Here is a 20,705-nt window from a genome sequence, read left to right as displayed (position 1 = left end):
GTCCTTGCAGAGTCAGTATTGATGGGGATCACTACGTAATAAAAATGAAACAATAAGTCAAATGCAATCATGTTGGCCAATATGTCTTTTTGACGAGAACTGTAGCGGCCTAGACTGTACAGGCCGGCGGCCTTGAGGCCGAGACTGCTCTTGACTGGGACTTGTCAGTGCCGTATCGACTGAGGGCGCCCAGGGCAGCAGATAGGAGGAGTGGCAAGTGGCAAAGATTTAGGAGTAATGTGTGTGTGTGTGTGTGGGGGGGGGGGCGTATATATAGTTGAACTTCCGTTTCACTCTAAAACATTAGGTTTTATGAACACCTAAATTATACGGCAACCTGTTTGCTCTGGTGTAGGAATACTACAAAGAAACTCTATAACGAAGTGTAAAACAGCTTTTATAAAAGTTTTTGAAGTAAATTTTGTTTTCATACAAATAGGATTTTACCAAATATTTATTAATTTTATAATTTGTGTGTGATTTTTAACCCAATACATAAATGAAGCATATACAAGTTAATACACCTACACTATAATTTCAACTATTTGCTTTTATTTCAGTTCGCTTACAAATTGCTAAAACAATATTATTATAGACCAAGAAGAGAAAACTACTGGTTTTGTATGTCTATATGTACTTTCTGCCATTATCCCGAATTGAAATGTTTGTTCAAATATGAAGCAAATGAATTCAAGAAAACACTGCACTACATGGTTGTAGCCTAGGCGTTGAAAGTGTTAAAAATAGTTTATTTTAAATATAAAAGCATAGCATCCTCTTCATTAATATTTTCATACACATGTTGTAAAGATTTATATATCAATTTCATGTAAATACCCTTCTCCATATTTGCATAATTATATGATTTGGTATCTCTATAAAGGATGCAGCTTACCTAAACATGAATGAGTACCTTTGCATAGCCGCTTTAACTGAAGGAGGCTGGAACAGAGCTTGGCATCCACTGATAGTGCCAGAACTAGGCATCCACTGATAGTGCCAGAGCTAGGCATCCACTGATAGTGCCAGAACTAGGCATCCACTGACAGTGCCAGAGCTAGGCACCACTGATAGTGCCAGAACTAGGCATCTACTGATAGTGCCAGAAGTAGGCATCCACTGACAGTGCCAGAGCTAGGCATCCACTGATAGTGCCAGAGCGAGGCATCCACTGATAGTGCCAGAGCTAGGCATCCACTTATAGTGCCAGAACTAGGCACCACTGATAGTGCCAGAACTAGGCATCCACTGATAGTGCCAGAAGTAGGCATCCACTGACAGTGTCAGAGCTAGGCATCCACTGATAATGCCAGAGCGAGGCATCCACTGATAGTGCCAGAAGTAGGCATCCACTGCTAGTGCCAGAGCGAGGCATCCACTGATAGTGCCAGAAGTAGGCATCCACTGATAGTGTCAGAGCGAGGCATCCCCCGGCACGGCGTGGGGGTGAGGAACACTGCAGCGCCACGGCCGGAAGGTAGCACTTCTCAGCCGGAGTCGGACTGACACTGTGCAGTTGAACCCTCTTAGTGCCCCCATATAAAGCACGGCCCTGAGGCACAGCGTGTGGTGGGGAACACTGCCGCGCCCCGGCCGGAAGGCAGCACTTCTCAGCCGGAGCCGGACTGACACTGTGCGAGGCTAGAACACGGCCGATGTTTCATTACAGTGTAGTTTTCTTTGTTTACTATCTGTATTAAGAGCTTGTGGAAAGCAGGATGTCCTGGTCCAAAGAACATACAGCGAACTTCATTGAAATATATCGCGGTAACGAGTGCATTTGGAAAGTAAAATCTAAGAACTATCACAATAACGGGAAGAGGGAAGCCGCGTACAAGAAATTACTGGATTATGTTCACACATTTGAACCGTCTGCAACGAAAGACACGCTGTTGAAGAAAATCAACAATCTCCGCAGTACGTTCCGGAAGGAACAGAAAAAGGTGATACGTTCACTGAAAGCAGCGACCGGAAGGCGTGCAGACAACATTTACTTGCCGAAGTGGTCCCACTACAGTCAGCTGAAGTTTCTACTTGAAAAAGACAAGGAGTCGCTTGAAGAAAGTTCCTGCTTGGACAATGATGCCGAAGACGAGGTCAGTAATAACAAATCAAATCAAATCAAATTATTTATTTTCTCAAGAAATATAATGTAGGTACATAGCAATATTATGAAAAACAATATTATGTAAAACAATATTATGTATATCAAGTCAACAATTATCACTTTTCAAAATATACTTTTTTCCCAAGCTGACCTATATACTAACTTAACTTTTAAACTTATTATAACATTTTTACTAATAATAAATACAACTTTGAGAAAAATATAGGGCCCCTAAGATTATAATTAATCTGATTAGGGGTTCCTTCATTAAAATAAAACCAGAAATAAACTTAAAAGTTTTCAGAGCTCAGAGGGAAACAGTTTATTTAAAACAGAAGTAGAAATTTAAAATCATCTAACATCACAATCAATACGTGTGCTTACTGCCTATTATTAAATTTAAACTTAAGATAATAACAAAATTACTATAATTTATAATCAAAATAAAACCAGATAATACTACTTTTAGTAAACAACTAATCAACCAACTTTAAAGGCAGTTTTGAAATATAAATTGAACAATAATTAAATATAACTAACTAACTTGCTATTTGTAAAAATGCCTCCGTGGTTTGCTGAATCATTAACCATTCTCTCAATGACCTCAAACACTTTATACAATTTGTCTTACTTTTTATGTTGCTTGGCAATTTATTAAATAATCTTGGTGCTATAAAATTGAACGTTTTAGTATAAAATGTTGAATTAGGTTTCGGAACTTGACATTTGCATTTATTAATCTTAATCTTCAGCTACCGCCTCTGAGTCATTTATTATATTACCATTAATATTTAAAGAAACGTGTTTTGTCGTTTTTCTTTGGCCGGCTATTTCGTTAACAGTATTCCATATTTTCTCAGATTACTATTATTTGTACAAAACTAATCAGTATAATAATTAATTTTCGCTAGTTTTATATCTTTCTTTAGTTTATTTCTAAAACGTATGTAATACTGCTTAAACTTATCATCACTAGATCTATACTTAACTTTATTAAATTACTCATTTCTTTTTTAATACGTCTACATATGTTATTTGTTATCCAAGGCTTAAGTTTTTTATCAACATTTCTCTCACTCCCAACTTCGAAAGTACAGGCAGAAATACAAGTAAAAATTTGCGCTTCAAAGACATCATAAGCAATTGACGCATCACCTTGTGTTTTTACTATAGACCAGTCTACAGTCTCAAGTAAGCTTATCAGTCTATCATAACAGACCAGAGCGAAGGCGACGCGGGGAGGGGCGGAGGCAGCACAGTCAGCTGACCGGTCCCCCCGCATCCCTCATCCCTCCCATCACACCCCACAACCGCAGGCCCGTCATGTGGTGATCTGTTATCTGTGTCTGCAATACATAAGCTTTACACTCAAATTTACGTTTACTGGCTAATCTAACAAACACGTGATCAATGCAAGTCTGAGAAATATTTGTTACTCATGTTGGTTCATTTACTAATGATTCTACACCTAAACTTTCCAGCTTTATTTTGTAATTATCTACATCATAAATATCTCCACTTAGTATATCCACGTTGTGATCACCAGGAATTAATAAATTTATTGCTGGTTTATTACCACTTTCCCCATTTAAATAACCAAATAATTCGCCAACAAACTGATTTATTGTCGATTGCAATATTCTATAAATAGCTAAAAGATTAAACTCATTAGACTACTTGAAAAACTAAACTTAATTCTTATTATATCTGCTGACCTAAACTGAGGAATTTCCTGTTCTACTATATTCACACAATTATCCCTAATAAATACCGCTACTCCTGCTGACCGATGATTTTAATTTGTATTAACTACCAAATTGTAACCAGGAATATTGAAAAAATTAATCTCATTTTGTTTAATCCATATTTCGGAAAATATAATAATATCGGGATATTTATCCCAAGTCCCAAGCCAAAAAATTATCAAAGTTTGCTCTTAAGCTACGGATATTTTGTTGTACAATGAACAGCGAATCTATTATTTCATCATTATTGCCTTTGATATTAGTGTTCTAGAAAATGACACTACTTACTGCTATTTTATAATTTATAAAACACAAAAGGGAAATAAAACATTTTGTACCCTAATTAATAGTCTATGAACATATTTTTAAAGAACCTTTCTACAGTACTTACAAATATTTACAGATTACTGAGATCAGCCTGGGTTCTAATTTCAATAATTTCCCCTCCGTCGCCGCGTCGTGTTGCCTCATCAGGATGTTTCCATTCCGTAGCCATAGATATTTGTAGCCTTTGTCCTTCTTCTGCTGCCGAGTCAGTGCGAAGAGCCTCCTCCTTGCTGGTGACAGTGAGTCGTTGACGAAGATGGGGATGTCGGTGTTCAAGCCTAAGTGACGGGTTGAGAAGTCCCTCTTTCGCTCCCGCCTCTTGTTCATCAGCACATCCCTGTCAGTTCTACGGACAAACTTCACGATGATCCCTTGGACGGTCCTTCTCAGATCTTTTCCTGCCGATTCGGTGACAAGCATCAATCATTCCCTCATCAATGTTCATGTTCAGTGCTTTCCCCACCTCTTTCACGACGTCAGAGACCCTCTCACCCCGCCAATATAACCACTAGAGTTAGTATCAGTAACTCAGTTGCCATGTATACAAACAAGAATTGGATTCAATATGTTTGCAGTTTGGATTTGTCGCCAGCAAAATTTAACTTGTTCAATGATACAGGTATTTCCAGATGTTATATATTTTTTTGAATAGACTTTTACAAGACAAATATAATGATTATAATAAACTTTATTTATTTCTTAAACAAATACATATGATAAAGATAATTTACAATGTATGACACATTTTGCATCTAACAAAGAATATTAACAATTTATAGTTAACAGAAAACTATTATATATTAAAAGAGAATATATAGTAAAATTCCTCCAAGACGAGCCTGTCCGGAGGATTCTCACATTATACGAGGGCTATCCAGAAAGTATCAGACATTTGAAATAAAAAGTTAACAGACTGAAATAAGAACATTCTATTATATACATTTCAAAGCTACACTCTTAGGCTATTTCCAACGTAATCCTGGTTCAACTTTAGACATTTATCATAACGTGACAAGTTTTTCGATTCCAGCTTTGTAGAAATTTGCCGCCTGAGATATTAATAATTAATTAACGTCAGCGTGAAGTTCAGCGTCACTATCGAACCGCCGCGTTGCGAGCCAGGTCTTCATCGCTGGAAAGAGGTGTTAGTACGCTTGGTGCCAGATCTGGCCTTTAAGGCATATGATCAAACACTTCCCAATCAAAATCATCCAAGACTTGTCGTGACCGATTGGCTGTATGTGGACGTGCATTGACGTAGAAAAGCAAAATTTGTGAGCTCAGCTTTTCCCTTAAACTTGTTTTGTATCTCTCGCCGTAGCTTCTGCAATGTTTCACAGTACCTCTCTGCGTTTATTGTTGATCCTCGTTCAAGGAAATCAACGAGAATCACAACCTTAGCGATTCAAAAAACAGTTGACATAATCTTTCTCTCTCACAGAATTTAAAGAGGTTTTTTTGGAGAATGCGTGTGCCTCCAAAAACTACATAGGCTGCATTTTTGTTTTACAATTGACATGCTTCACCCATGTTTCATCACCAGTAACGATACGATCGAGAAGTTCGTTGCCACGTTTGTCGTATCCATTAAGGAAAGTTAACGGTGCAGCAAGTCCTTGTTTTTTTATCTTCCGTAAGTATAACGACTTGGATTGTAGATATTAATATTCCAGAGTATTAATATTTAAATGATCAATGAGACATCCAAGACGATATAAAATATTTTTTGATTAGTAAGCTCCTAGTGAATATTCAGTAAAATTTATTACTAAATTGTTAAATATTAAATATTATCGGGTTTGTCAAAAATAAAAATCACAGTTCTAAATAAAATAATGGATTTATTTTAAACTGGCAAATTAATAAGTTCAACGTTTGAGAATTTTTTATCACTCTATTTTCAACAATGAATTGATAAACCGTTTAGTAAATTTAAAAGTTCCTTTGGCAAGAAATAAAAAAAATTAACCAAATATATTAAAATAAAAATCAGAGCTCTCTTCTAAAATAAAATAATAAAGTTTTAAAATCAAATCAAATACCACTTGGAAATAACTAAAATAAAAATGTTCACTTCTAAGTTCACTCAAAATTCAAAATAAAAATGTAAACTTCTCTGTCCACTAGTCGAACCTGAACTTTCAAGTCTCTGCAATTCAGATTAAAACTCTCTCAAAAAATTATTAAAGTTCAATTAATTACCAATTAACAATTCACAATAAAACAGTTCCAATTAAATATTAATAAATTACTAAATTTCCAACTTTCAATTAAATTTATTAACAAAGTTCAATTTTAATTCACTTTTCTTGCAAGCATGAACCAAATGTAACTTGTATGATTATATTATGCTCTATTGTTCCTCGAGAATAAGTTATTCAGATTGCTCTGTAGTTTCTATGAATTTAATTTTTTCCTATAAAAAAGACAACAAAATTAATTTAATATCAAATCAGGAAGACTATTTCAATAAAACGTACAATAAATTTGGTGCTTAGCTCAAAATCCCTCGCGGAAAAAAATTTAAGAAACACGGTGCACTGTAATCAACTTAATCACGAAAATAACCAAAATAAGGCCGAAAATTATGAGCGGGCGTCTAAATACTTCCCTTTCCAATCAACTTTGCAGGACACCCGCGGTGTTCTCTCATTGGTCCAGCTGTATCAAACCAGGAGAATACTCGCAACAAGACAAGTTCTAATCAATTCAAGGCAGTCAACCTGCCTTTCTAACAAATTTAAAACTACCAGTACTAACTTGCCAAAGGATTACATGTTCGTTTTTACCCTGACTTTTCACAATCTAATCTAAAATTAAATCCCAATATTTCGATCCCAAATTTTTTATTTAATTTAAGTTTTAATAAAAATATAAACCAATGTAGCTTTAAAAACGCTACAGTAAGGCTTACAACAAAAAAAAAAAAAAACAAAAGAAGAGTGGTTCAGAGTCTAATACAAAAAAATCAAGAGTGCCAGAAATACACTAAAATGCTTTCCAATAAGAATTACAGCAACAACAAACAAAACACAGCAATAATCAAAAGTGATACAAAACACTAGCATAATGTAAATATGATTTTAAAAAGTAAGTACATATGCATATAATATAATGGACATAAATGATTACTGAGAAAAATTTAAAAACCTGTATACTAAACATTACATGTTCAATATCATCGACCGTATACAACCACCTTTTTAGAGCTTTTTACTAAACGAATGAACTGTTGTATAATTAGCGTATTATGCTGTGTAATAAGGTGGAATACGGTTAAACATTCGTGGTCCTAGATAAGTTATTGTTTTAGTGAAATAAGTGTTTTCAGGTTTCGGATTAAACAATCACAATTGTTTCTCGGTTTGGATCTGTAAGTGCTATGCAAAGGATGAATTACTTCTTACATAATAGGTTTTAAGAACTTTGTATAGATACATAATTATATCTTAGAGGTAAAACATCAAGGAAAGCTAAAATATGATAAGAACATTTGTGTTTCTGTTTCCGTGCGATGGCTTGAAAAAAATGTTGACATAATTAGAGTATTAAGATTTATTATATACTGTGTGTTCCAACCCAACAATTAATTTCATAGTCAAGCCTTGATAGATACAGCACACACATCAGTTCGTTGTTGCACATTTTCCTTGAGAAATAAAATGGTCTAAGAATGCAAAAAATATTTTTTGTTCCGAACACTATTTTTTGTATATAGTAGCACTGCTAATATTTGACCGTTCTTATAAGTGTTGCAAGGGTGGAAATAGTTTTAGTTAGATTTAATAAGAATCTGCCTCTAGCAAACGCTCATGGTGGAATGTCCAAGAGATTATTATGCATTTTCTTTGATCATAGTTCACAGAATATAGGCTAAAACCATAATCAAAATCAAAACATTATATATAAGATTATACCACAACGCGAGCTATGAATACCACTACTGTCGTATAGATCCAGATTGAACTTGGCACAGTGTCCAGAGACAGTATCTGCACAAAGCTTTTTTATTTTTAAAGGTTATCAGATAATGGCTTTCAAAGATTTCAGTATTGCAGTTATAATAGTGGACACTATAATTGCCGCAATTTCCAACCTATTCAAATGGAACTTTCTCGTAGTAGTAAGCTAATATTTACACATTGCATGGATAAGTTCGTTAGCTAGTCTCAAACAATTAAAGGTTTCAAAATGGCAGTCATTCCCATTTCTGAAAAAGTTGTAACTCGACTATTTCCCAATATAGACTCTTATGCTTGCGCACATACACCTCTGGGTTTGAAGCATAATTGTTTGTTGAGAAACAAGAGCAAATACTATCAGCAGATATTTTGCAAGCTTGCTTGGCATATAAACCCTAAAGGTACAATCAATTACCAATAGTCAAATAATCAGTAGGTTTGTAGGTTGCCCAGCAATTAGAAACAAATATTTCCGGGAATGCAACCACATTGTCCAAAGACTTCCTTTGTTCTCTGCTATTCACATTATTGAATCTGAGGCAAAGTAATACAAATATAAACCGGATTTTGCTCATAGTGAGATATACTACATGTTCACTAGCCCTCATGGAGTTATTCCACATTTCATCAGGTTTCTTCTTCTGGTTTAGAAGACACCAGCAATATATAATATCCCAATCGCTGCTCTTATTTCTCGATAATCTGTGGGGCTTGCATCTCTCGGCCTTTCAAAGTTTGGTTCTGCTTTCTGAATATGAATATTTGTACAATTAACGATCATGCATTGTATTGCAGTAACAGGAGTTGTGCCTTTTTGCCGTTACCTTGAGGTTCTGGTCTATGAAACGTGCGTATTATATTATGTCTTGGTGTGCGCGATCCTTGAGGAACTTGTGGGTTCAAACTACATCTTTCTTTCACGATCACTACCCAAATAAAATTCAGGGTTTAGGATTGGGACTTGTAGAACTGCCTGTGAAGAGAGATACCTGTTATATCTGGTTCTTCTTCCATCGCCACGCCCGGGACCTCACCCCCACCAGCTGATGGAGTGTCTGGAGGGTTGCCTTCTTCATCGATTTCATCAGACGTGCACTGTTTAAAATGTTCCTCGTCGTCTTCTTCTGATTCGTCAAGATCTTGGACACCAAGAACACTTTCACTGTCATCATCAGTATCTCGCAACCCATGGTGTGGTACACCATGCTCGCAACCAGCGTTGGAACTGCTCACGATCACAATTCAGCCATTATTAAATACTTTGTTTATTAGTCAAATAACTTAATAGTATTGAAAATAGCAATTATTTATGATTAAAAAAGAACCATTACACAGATCACCAGTGGATACATTTGGAACATATTTAGTCGCGTAGAGTACGACCTTACTCCAACACGGCAGCAATTAACAAAAAAATATGTGAACAACAGACGTGTACCCCGAAACAGTTTTTTTCGCATTGGTGTAGAGTGGTGAGGGTAAAGAGGTGGAGGGAAACTATGTGACCGCTGAAGGTCATCAGTGTTACGCAGCGGTCGGGGAATGACAAAATAAATTTCTTGGAGTACAACTGTACAGTTGGAGGAATTTAGCTGTGCTCGTAGGGCCCAGATACAAATACAAGCCTACCCTTGTGCGCAGGTACGAGCTCCTCACGCCTGAGTTTTAATGGGGCGATCAACCGAGGCGGAGAGAAAGAGTGGGGGCAGAACCGAGCAGTACCGATAAATCCCAAAAATTCCTGACAAACCCTGTACATGCTTGGTAGTACATGCAGCTGATAGCGACCTCAGTTCGGAACGGTTCTGATTTCTATTATCTTACGAATTAATGAGTCGTTTTATATCCGAATTAATGAGTCGTTTTATATCCAAACATATCTGCAAAACATAGAAATTATATCGAATTAATTATATTAATATTGAACTTTCTTTATAACTCCAAAGACACTTTACAAAATGTGAGATGGTGCACAACGAATAAAATGTCATAACCTTTTTGTGCTATTGGAATATATTCAAATTAATAGGGCAAAAGCAACATATTATAATGTGGAGTCCTTAATTGGTAGTAAATAAATTAATAATTACGCTACAAAATCTGTAATAAGAGTCATGTAATAGGTGTAATAAACTAAGGGTATTAAAAAAGAAACTTGCGAGTAAATATTCAACCAAAAACATAATTATAGAAATATGACAAAATCAATGACAACTACCTGACTTAAATACCTAACATAGCACGTGACATCATTAATAAATACAAAATTTTCCTAATTATATTATATTACTGTAACTGAAAAATTCAGTTTAAGATCATATATGAGTATATTTTTGGTTTACAATTTTAAACACTTATATTTATGTAAGAAATATTACACTTATATTACAGAAATATTTATGTAATACAGATGATGAAAATAATTTAGTCCTACTGATCTCTAATGCTACGAATATACAGATTTATGATACAATTACAATTAAACAAATTTATATAATTTATTTCCCTAAACTACGGAAAGGGGTTTGAAAATACAGTGATACATTTTAATAGGTTTGCCAGGTACTGAACTAAATTAAATTCAGAGGAGTACAGAGCGAGAACGCGCGGACTGCTCATTCCATTCTATTCTAATACAAGGGCTATCTGTAGTTGGCAGGAGGGGCCCCTCCATCCCCACTCTTTCTCTCCGCCTCGGTTGATCGCCCCATTAAAACTCAGGCGTGAGGAGCTCGTTGTACACGAAGTGTCACGTGCTCGGCGCGTAGGGGAGGGTGGCCTGAGAGACAACGCCAATGCTCCCACTCCACCTCCCCTACTTTTACTCGGTACAGTCAACTCTAGCAGGTCCCTCTGGCCCTCGTGTCTTCCACAACAAATTAAAATATCTTCGTTATTGTATCAATGGAGGAAACTCATTTATATTAAACAGTATGAACCAAAATATTTCTTTAAATTGATTTCATACAAATGTTTAAATAATATTTCTTTAAATCCATGACATAATTATTGTGATAAGGTATTTCCCTCTGATGGTTACAAATAACTTTCTCTCTGCGTTCAGAGTTTTAATACTCGATTGCAGGCTTGAGACTGCCGAAGGCCGCATTAAAAGTTATTTACATATTTTACATACTCACAAAACAATATTTATTATATACAATAATTACAACATTGTGGGATTAAAGATTCCAAAGTGATATACAGGGTGGTTATAAATTATTGTACACATTTTAAGATTGAATAAATAAATAACCAATCAACTTAAAAACATGGAAATTGTTTTCTTAAATAGCAAATTTAAAACAGTTTTATTACCAATGAAGGACAAAAAGATTACTGTTACTCATACTTTTACAAGGAAACTAAACTAATTCCACGTGCTCTCCGAGGTTTGCACGCAAAGTTTGTAGTCTAAATTCAACCTCACACCATGTGTTTCTGAGCATTGCTGGAATTATGCTTCCAATAACCTCTCGAACTCTATTCTTGAGTTCCTCAATATCTTGAACTTTTTTGGCGAAGACTCTGTCCTTGACATAGCCCCACAAAAAAAGTCTAAGGGTGTAATGTCTGGGGAACGTGGAGGCCAAGGAATTGGACCATCCCGTCCAATCCAACGACCAGGAAACGTGTCATTTAGGTAGTCACGTACTATCTTACCCCAGTGTGGAGGGGCACCATCTTGCTGCCAGTAAACATTTGGTTGTCTATGCTCAATTTGCGGTATTGCAAAAAGTTCAAGCATGTCGAGGTATACCTCTTTAGTGACTGTCGGTTCTGCGAAGAAAAAGGGTCCTATCACTTCATCTATAGCCAATGCACACCAAACGTTTATTTTAGGGCTGTCTCTTTCTTGTTCTCGTACATTATGAGGATTTTCAATACCCCAAATCCTACAATTGTGTCTATTCACCTTACCAGAAACATGAAAGGTTGCTTCATCAGAAAAAATTACTTTTTTCAAGAAATTGCTTTCTCCAATGTTTATTGTTTGTTCTTCGAGGTCAAGTAATCTAACAGCAAAATAGTAGCGTCGAGGTTTATCGTTAGGTTTTAGTTCATGTAATAACTGAATTTTGTATGGATGGAGCTTAAGGTGTTTGTGCAAAATTTTTAAGACTGTTGATCGAGGTAATCATAATTCCAAACTTGCACGCCGAGTAAACTTACCAGGGCTCCTCGTAAACAATTCTCTTACTTGATCAACAATAGCTTCAGAAACTGGAGGCCTACCAGCACCTTTTCTATGTTGGACACTTCCCGTCCGTTCAAACTGCCTATACCAGCGTTTTATAGAATTGTTACTCGGAGGATTGCGGCCATACTCTAAACGAAACCTTCTTTGAACAGTTATTACAGATCTGCTTTCATGAAACCAAAGAACACACCTTGCTTTTTCTTGCACACTAGCCATTTTGATACTGAGGTTAGTTTAGTGTTTGTTTAGTCAACTGTAATTAACAGCTGGTGTGGAAAGATCCATTGTTGACCAGCTGACTATGTCACAACACACGTCATTAAGAAGAATCATACCTTACACCCACAGTTTAAGTAACATTTTTACTTTCTTTTTATAACTACTTTTTATAATTATTGTAATGTTTACAATTATTAATTTTCAGTCAGTATATAAAACTGTTTTAAATTTACAATTTAATAAAACAATTCCCATGTTTTTAAGTTGATTGGTTATTTATTTATTCAATCTTAAAATGTGTACAATAATTTATAACCACCCTGTATTGTCCTCCTCATTGTCCATAAACAATAATGGGTGTAGATTGGAAATAAACATTTAAATCAACTCTTCGATCCCTGACAAATTCCCGTCTTCAATGTCATCTTCAGAAAAGTCACTGTTGTCCTCTTCACTGGACTCTGCACCAAGATCGATAACAAAAGATTCAATGGTATCTTCCAGTTGACTTTGAACTCCTATGAACTTCTCTTCCATTTTCTTCACATTTTCACATATTTTTTTTCCAGTCCGTTTCAGTTATGGTTTCAAACTTCTGGTTCACAAGGCGCTCAACATCATGTATGTTAAAAGTCACATTGTGAGCTGCAACCCAGTTTTTTACATCAGCCCAGATTAGCTCTATGGCATTGAGTTCGGGATGATATGGAGGGAGCCTAAGGATGTCGTGTCCATGTTCTCTCATAATCTCGTCAATTTGATAGCGAATGTGCGCTGGTTTGTGTTGCCTAATCAACTCATAGAGCTCCACCTTGAGTGATGACGATGAGAATGCAATATTCTTCTGTATCAGCCAATCTTGCACTTCTGATTTATGTTCTTCGAAGTTGGGCACTTATCTACTTGGACATTGTGATACGATGCATTGTCAATAACCACAACAGTCCGAGGAGGTAAATTTGGAATTAATTTTTCCATCAGCCATTTAAAATACATCTTGCCGTTCACATTGCCGTGACAATCTCCTGTTTTTAAGTTGGCTCTCCACATTGTGAAACAGTTTTTCACGAAGCCCATTTCTCCTCCTGCGTGTAGAAAAATAAGTCGCTCGCCTTTGGACAATGGGGTCGCCACTCCTGCATTTGAGTCATCGGACCAACCTTTTCCGGAAACATGAGCTGAATCGATGTAAGATGGACTACATACCTTGTAAAAGAAAGGAAATCCAACTTCTCTTCCTTGCCTTTAATGGTCATTCGATAAATAAGCCAAGCATTGTTCATCGATACACTGAGTATGATATCATTGGCCAATACCATTTTTTTGATCTGATATTGATGCGGTATGTGGAAATGTTTTCATCCAAACGAACAACGCCGCCCATATACGTGTTGTACAAGACAATACAGGCAGGTTGATCCACATAAATATGTTTTTATGTTCATTTGACCACCGCTTCGCTTTGCCAAGAGGCTCAACTCCTGCAACAGTAGATGCGATAGTGAACACACTGTTGTCATTGTAGCGGACAAGAGTGATTTTAGTTTCTTGGTCACTAAGTTGGTGGTATGAGCATCGTTCTTCTTTTTTTACGGTTTTTGGTTCTGGAAGCGGAGCTTTCTCCACTCTGTCAGCTCCCTCGTGGCCTTCCTTTTTCAACGCCTCCAACAGACGGAACGAAGTAAAAAAATTATCGAAGAATAAACAGTAGTTCCTGTCTTTGGGCAATTCTGTTATGAGATCAATAACCACTGATCCTCTAACGCCTAATCCTGAGACTGATGTTCCGGAACTTTTGCCTTGATACAGCTCTCCTTGAACGATGTAGCCTAGTCTTGTTGCGGGAACCCAAAACTTTATATCCAAAGCGAATCGGTTTTCCGTGGATATGCTGCTTTGCTCCATGTCTTCCGTATTAGGGTACCATGGATTCGTCAACAGATAAGTAAATATCATCTGTAAACAATTTTAGCCAGCGTTCATTTAGCATACTCCAAACTGGTCTAATTTTCCCAAAGCGATCTCCACTTTCAAGTTGACCGTTTTTACAAAAGTGGAAGTATGTCATTATTTCCTCAAATCTATTCCTGCTAATGGCTTTTGAAACAGCGTTGTTATGTACTTCGTTAGCTAGTTCCCAATACATTCTTGTTCTTGACACGACGCAATATCAGGACAGAAAAAGAATCCCAAATAGTCGAATTTCTTCTTTTGTCGTAGTAAAACTATCGTTTCCATTCTCAACTGCAAATTCATTTGTACATTCGACTATGAAGTCAAGAACTTCTTCATCGAAAAAAAAAAAACGCAAACATATCAACAGGAGTAAAGTCTTGTTGTAGGTATCTGGAACGTTCGAACTCTACCCGTGATTTGTTTGGTATGTATTTCTTTTCCCATTTCCTGGCTGACTTATGGTTTTTGACGCTGTCTTATTGAGTGGATGCTTTTATTTTCCTATTCTTTGTTTTACTATCCTCAACTTTCCTCTTTTTACTACCACAACGTGGCTTACAGCCATGTTCTCTGAGAACATTATTTGGACAAAGTTTCAGTGCTTGTACTTGGCTGAGAATCTTTATTTGTCATATCAAAACTTATTTTTTAAGTAGAATCCTCTTTGTTGCCTCTATCTGCTTGTTTTTGTAGATTTACAGGTATGTCAATATCTTTGTGAAAACTTTCGTTGTGTAGACTGAAAAAAAACTCGTTTCTGACTCAAAAAACTAAAGCGAAATGGATTTTTTCTGGTGTACCTGGTACAAAATCTTCATCGTATGTGTCAGAGTTGTCCCCATACCTAAAGTTTTCAATTCCATTTTCGGTTATCTCCTCACAAACGAGCTTTGCCCCAGCCCTTAGTTGGTTGCCGGAAAGTGTATTTATGTTTCCCGAAGGGTCCTCATCGTCACTATCTCCATCGCTCTGCAGCGCGTTGACTGGAGGCTCCATGAATATTGTAGCCTTCACAACGTCAGTTGTGTCTTCTAACAAAGAAGTTATTTGTTCTATGGTCAGCCTAAAACGAAAAAACATAGATGTAATGACAGATACCAACACGTACCCGTCTGCGCTCACTGTCGACATTTGTCGACAACACCTGTAACCATGACCATTTTTTTTTTTTTTTATTCTTTTTTAAGCCTCAGCTTTAAGCTATGCTGGCTTCGATGTACACTGATATTTTATTACACTGGTATTTTTGATTTACAAAGTACACTATCAATCGTGTCTATGCCTGATTGGACCTCCCCGGGATTTGAACCCGTGATCTCTCGGTTAGAGAGCCGAGACTATAACCATTAGTCTACGGAGGAGGACAACCATGACCATGTAACCGATTACGCCCATTGTCGACATTTTTCTACATCAATGTTTACGTCACACTAGACCTGTGTTATAAAAGTAGTTTACCTTATCTACTGATATATTACTATAAATTAGCTCTTTATCTAACTTTTTAAGGTAGTTCTGGAATCTAAATGTTAAAATTAAGTGTTAAAACTACTTACGAATTGAACAACGACATCATGCAATGTGCAGAGTAACATAACCTCAAACCTGGCACTCACAGTATCGTTCACTACTACTGGTCGCAGCTGTCGCGGCAAGATTTAATTTTAGCTCTCTTCCTCAACTCAGCCCCATATGGACTTTCTGACTGACTTATTTCAAAAACTGAAATTTGTTAAATTTCAAAAAGTGGTTAAAATGTAATTTTTATAAGCATTACATTTATTTAAAAAGTTAAGCGTTGTTTATACAAAATAGTCTCTGAAAGAATTTCATTTGGTTATTATAATATCGCTCCCTTAGGTACAGACGATTAAGTATAGCCTATATTAACAAGTTTAGTAACTGAAAATAAGATTCAACTTAGCGTACTAAGATAATTTTTGACACGGATATTAACATAACTAAAATGTATTGTTACAGTACGTATAATTTATAATGTGCCATAGTTGAAAATTATCATAAATAGTGATGATGATGATTATCATATCATACAACTTACCTCAAACTTCACTCAGGTAGCCCAATACATCTGAGTTTATCAGAATATTCAAATGAATCAACAACAAGCTAGCAGAAAACTTCAACGGCTCACCGACACAAATAATAACAGTGACACCTTAAGGTACAAAACGATCTGCGAGGCAAGAGGAGCTGATGGCTGGTCTAATCGTCTGTATTTCCGATGGGTCATCGCCTGACACCTACCCATACTAACCCTCCCCCTACCTCCTGCAGGCTACTACATTCAAGTAAACTACGCAATTCCGCTCTGCAGGCAGAATTGGCTGATAAGAACAATAGCATGATCGTTTGAAATTGTATCACATTTTATAATCTTATAATAAATAAAAATAAAATCATTATATAAAAATAACTAAACAACCTAATTAAACTTTTAACACAGGTATGTTATATAAAAGAGTGTACTAAGTATGGTCCGGTATGTTATAAGATGCGTTTATTAAATATAGACATATGTGTTTTATAACACTCTGGGGATCAACCAATGACACCAATAATTCATCGGTGGTATTAAATGGATTAATTAAATGATTGAAACCCTAATTTGCAATATTGTTAAAGCTATAATAAAAATCTAGTACCATTCATATATAAGGTTTGTATTATTTCAGAATGAACTGGGAACTAAAGCCACACCAGATGATCTCACTGAGACAGAGTCCAGACAAGAAGAAGCCCAGCGGAACTCGTCGCCAAGTGGGAATTACTCCTTCAAACTTTCCAAACATCTGTCCCCTAGCGACCATACCATCTATAGTGTTGGCAAACAGTTGGCAGACGTTAAACAGAAAGATCACTTGGACTCGTACGCCAAAAGCGTCGCTCATAAGTTACGATTACTTGACAACGAGCAGAGGATTTATGCTCAAAAACTAATAAACGACACGTTGTTTGAGGCGGAGCTAGGTAGTTTGACCCGGCACGCTTCTATCAATACTGGTTCTCCACACACTTAGTGTGAGCCTGTCTTTCTCTTCTCTGTCGAGTCTATGGGTTGTGAAGTCAACGAATGAGCTACAAACTATAGAGACCATTGTTTGCAAGCTATGTCGGTACCTCTTTTATGGACACCAGTCTAACTCGAAACCCAAAACAAAAATGCATATGGGGCAACCCCTCTTCATTTTCAAAGACTAGGATATTTTAAATTAGATTTGCTTGACTAAGATTCACTATAATCTTCTTTTAAGCGTATCCGAAGACGGTAAAACTATTGTACAATATTACAGGACCTCAAACAATTTCGACAGTTTTAAATACTTCTTCATTCATCAAAGAATGTGTTTTCCTTCCTAGCTTAACTTCCTTGTTCAACTCCTCCATCAAATCAGCATTTTCATAATGATCTCTCCCCAATTTACGCTGGTACTTTTTTTTAAAAGTTGTGGCTTCTGTTGAGGCAAACGAGCACAACTTGTCTCTTTTTTTAATTCAAGTTAGACATTTGATGTTGTTTACCACGAGACTCTCAGGGGAAAGAAATATGCCATAGTGTTCTGGGTTTTGTTTTATTCAGTATTTTAAAATAATTTTTGTTCCACATGTTAGTCTGAAGTACGGAGCGCGAGTAAGTTGCAGAGAATATTTTCAGTCGGATAGCGTCTTAACACTGCTATCTGTATTAATTGATCATTGTACTGATTTTGTGTTTAATAGCCTCAATTTATTTAAATTTCCAGCTCGTAGCTGCAGAACTAGAAACTAAAATCAGTTAACAATAGATAGATTTAAGTGAAAAATTTTAACAATTCAATTCTTTATTTTGGCGTTTCAAGAGCAATACTGTTTAGAACAACACTTGGACGTTGTCTGGTAGTAGAGGCTTTTGTAGTTTGCAAGAATCTCTAGAGATTATTTGTATATGAGCTCAAAATTTACTTAATTATTTTTTATTACAATTATGTATAATTATTTGTATAAAAATATAATGTTCTATAATATAAAATAATAAAGTTTAAATAGTTTAATTAAAATAGCATTAGAAAAACAGTTATATTTCGTTACTTTGGTTGTGTACTCGTACATATAGTTTTACAAACATTTTATTAAAATATTGTATAGAGTAAACTAAAAGGGTTGTCTCATAACTTCCTATAAACCACCGCGAAAGGGTTGAATGTTAATTTGACTCAGGAAATTTTGCTAGAAACAATATTAAGACGTGTTATTAGTATATAGTTTATCATTAGTTGATAGTTCAACGAATAAAAATTTCATTTTTAAGAAACGAAAGATTATGTAACCTTCCCAATGAGCAAATTAAAAGTATTTTGTACTTTTAAATTTTTGTTACTACTACATCTTGGCATTTTATTAACAAAAGTCTAATACACGCTAGTGTAAACAAAGAAAGCGATTGGAACCATGCTGACTATTACAAAGTAACCATTCAAAGAGATGATCATTGCTTATTGTCATCATTACTCGCTGAATCTCTCGCTCGAAGCGACAGTGCTGTACTGTACATATGGACTCTCCATTTAGACAAAAATACAAAGCGAGAGTCTTGGGTTGCCAGTCAGCTGTGAAAGTTAAAATATCAACACAAGTAAAAATTTAACTGAAATCTTTGTTTAAAATTTGTTACTGACGATGGATGGCTTGAAAGGGTAATAGGATTTCGGACGTTTCCCATAGTTGTATGTTATATAATGTATGTATATATATATATATATATATATATATATATATATTTATTTATTTGTTTGATTATTCACACACACACACACACACACACACACACACACACACACACACACACACACACACACACACACAAATATGTGCATTATCGTGTGTGTGTGTGTGTGTGTGTGTGTGTGTGTGTGTGTGTGTGTGTGTGTGTGTGTGTGTGTGTGTGTGTGTGTGTGTGTGTGTGTGTTTTAGTGAAGACCTATTATACCTGTATTATTTAGTTCATTTTTAATAATTAGTGTTTTGTTTTTGTTATGTGGATGTTTGAAAGCAAGTGTGCATGGAGGTGACACTCAGCATGGTTGTTGGAATTTCTGAATTATGATTATCACAACTCTCTGGTATGGTTTACCTAGATTATAGTTATTTGCTAGGTCAATTATTCACCTGAGGAAGAGATCATATTCCAAATCTCGAAACGATGTGTTTCTGATTTTTAACTGAAAGATGGATTCCGGAAGGAAATGTCCGCAAAATCCTATTTCCTTCACAATCCTTTAATTATCAAAAATAAACTTCAAACAAAGGACCATCTCGTACATATTAATTGTGTACACCAATACACAAGAGTTGCCTTAGTAATATAAATGTGTGTGTCTATATCTATATTTATAACAGTGTTAGCTGTCTACTTCTGATTTCTATACTTTTATATTTTACACGAAGGATTTTAATAAAATTGCACAATAAAGGAGGAGATGTCAAAACAATCAAATTTAATATGTTATGTGGAAAAATCTATAATACAAATTTAAAATTATCGTAGAAGATAAAATAAAATATTTATTAAACATTAACATAACAATTTATTACATTTGCATTAAACTAAGAAATTATAATAAAGAAAGTCCAATTAATTATAATTTCACTCACTCACTGTACTTGATACAGGTATGTACACTTCCTTCGCATAGTTTCAGGTAATAAAAAGTTATACAATTAAAGTATAAATTTTAGTGAAAACTAACAATACATTTAGAATATTCCTCAACAAGAAGCTGAATTGAAGCAACATAAATGTATAGCTTAAAATAAATATTAGACTACATATTTATTTTAACCTTTGTAGTATGAACCTTAAATAATCCGTTTAGCGCAATAATAGCAGTCATGACTGAAAAATGTCAACACAATACTTCTATACCTGTGTTTTAAAACCACTCTTTAAGTATATATATGTTGCAAGTTCTATCAATGGGAGAACTAGCACTGCTAGCTCACGCGGTAAAAGAGCGCTGCGATTTCAAACAATATATAAAATAGCATTGCGAGCTCAAGCAAAAGGGCAACGCCCCCTACGAACTCAACCAACAAAGAACCCAGCACTGCGAGGTGAATCTAAAAGGAAACAAGCATGAAAAGTTCTAGCAAAGTGAATATGAGACGTGCGAGCTACAATAAAATGGAAACAA

At 35.6% G+C, this 20,705-nt stretch overlaps 1 protein-coding gene across 1 annotated transcript; it reads left to right on the top strand.

Moving 5' to 3' along the window:
- Positions 1 to 1,621: 1,621 nt before the first annotated feature.
- LOC124371366 lies at positions 1,622 to 18,882 on the top strand. Its single transcript, XM_046829696.1, has 2 exons — positions 1,622 to 2,096; positions 17,211 to 18,882. Exons 1-2 carry the CDS (start codon positions 1,719 to 1,721, stop codon positions 17,553 to 17,555), a joined length of 723 nt encoding a protein of 240 aa, XP_046685652.1. The 5' UTR covers positions 1,622 to 1,718; the 3' UTR covers positions 17,556 to 18,882.
- Positions 18,883 to 20,705: the final 1,823 nt, after the last annotated feature.

This window comes from Homalodisca vitripennis, unplaced genomic scaffold (assembly GCF_021130785.1).
Source record: "Homalodisca vitripennis isolate AUS2020 unplaced genomic scaffold, UT_GWSS_2.1 ScUCBcl_1272;HRSCAF=4685, whole genome shotgun sequence".
Taxonomy (NCBI): domain Eukaryota; kingdom Metazoa; phylum Arthropoda; class Insecta; order Hemiptera; family Cicadellidae; genus Homalodisca; species Homalodisca vitripennis.
This window is presented reverse-complemented; position numbering and strand designations above follow the sequence as displayed.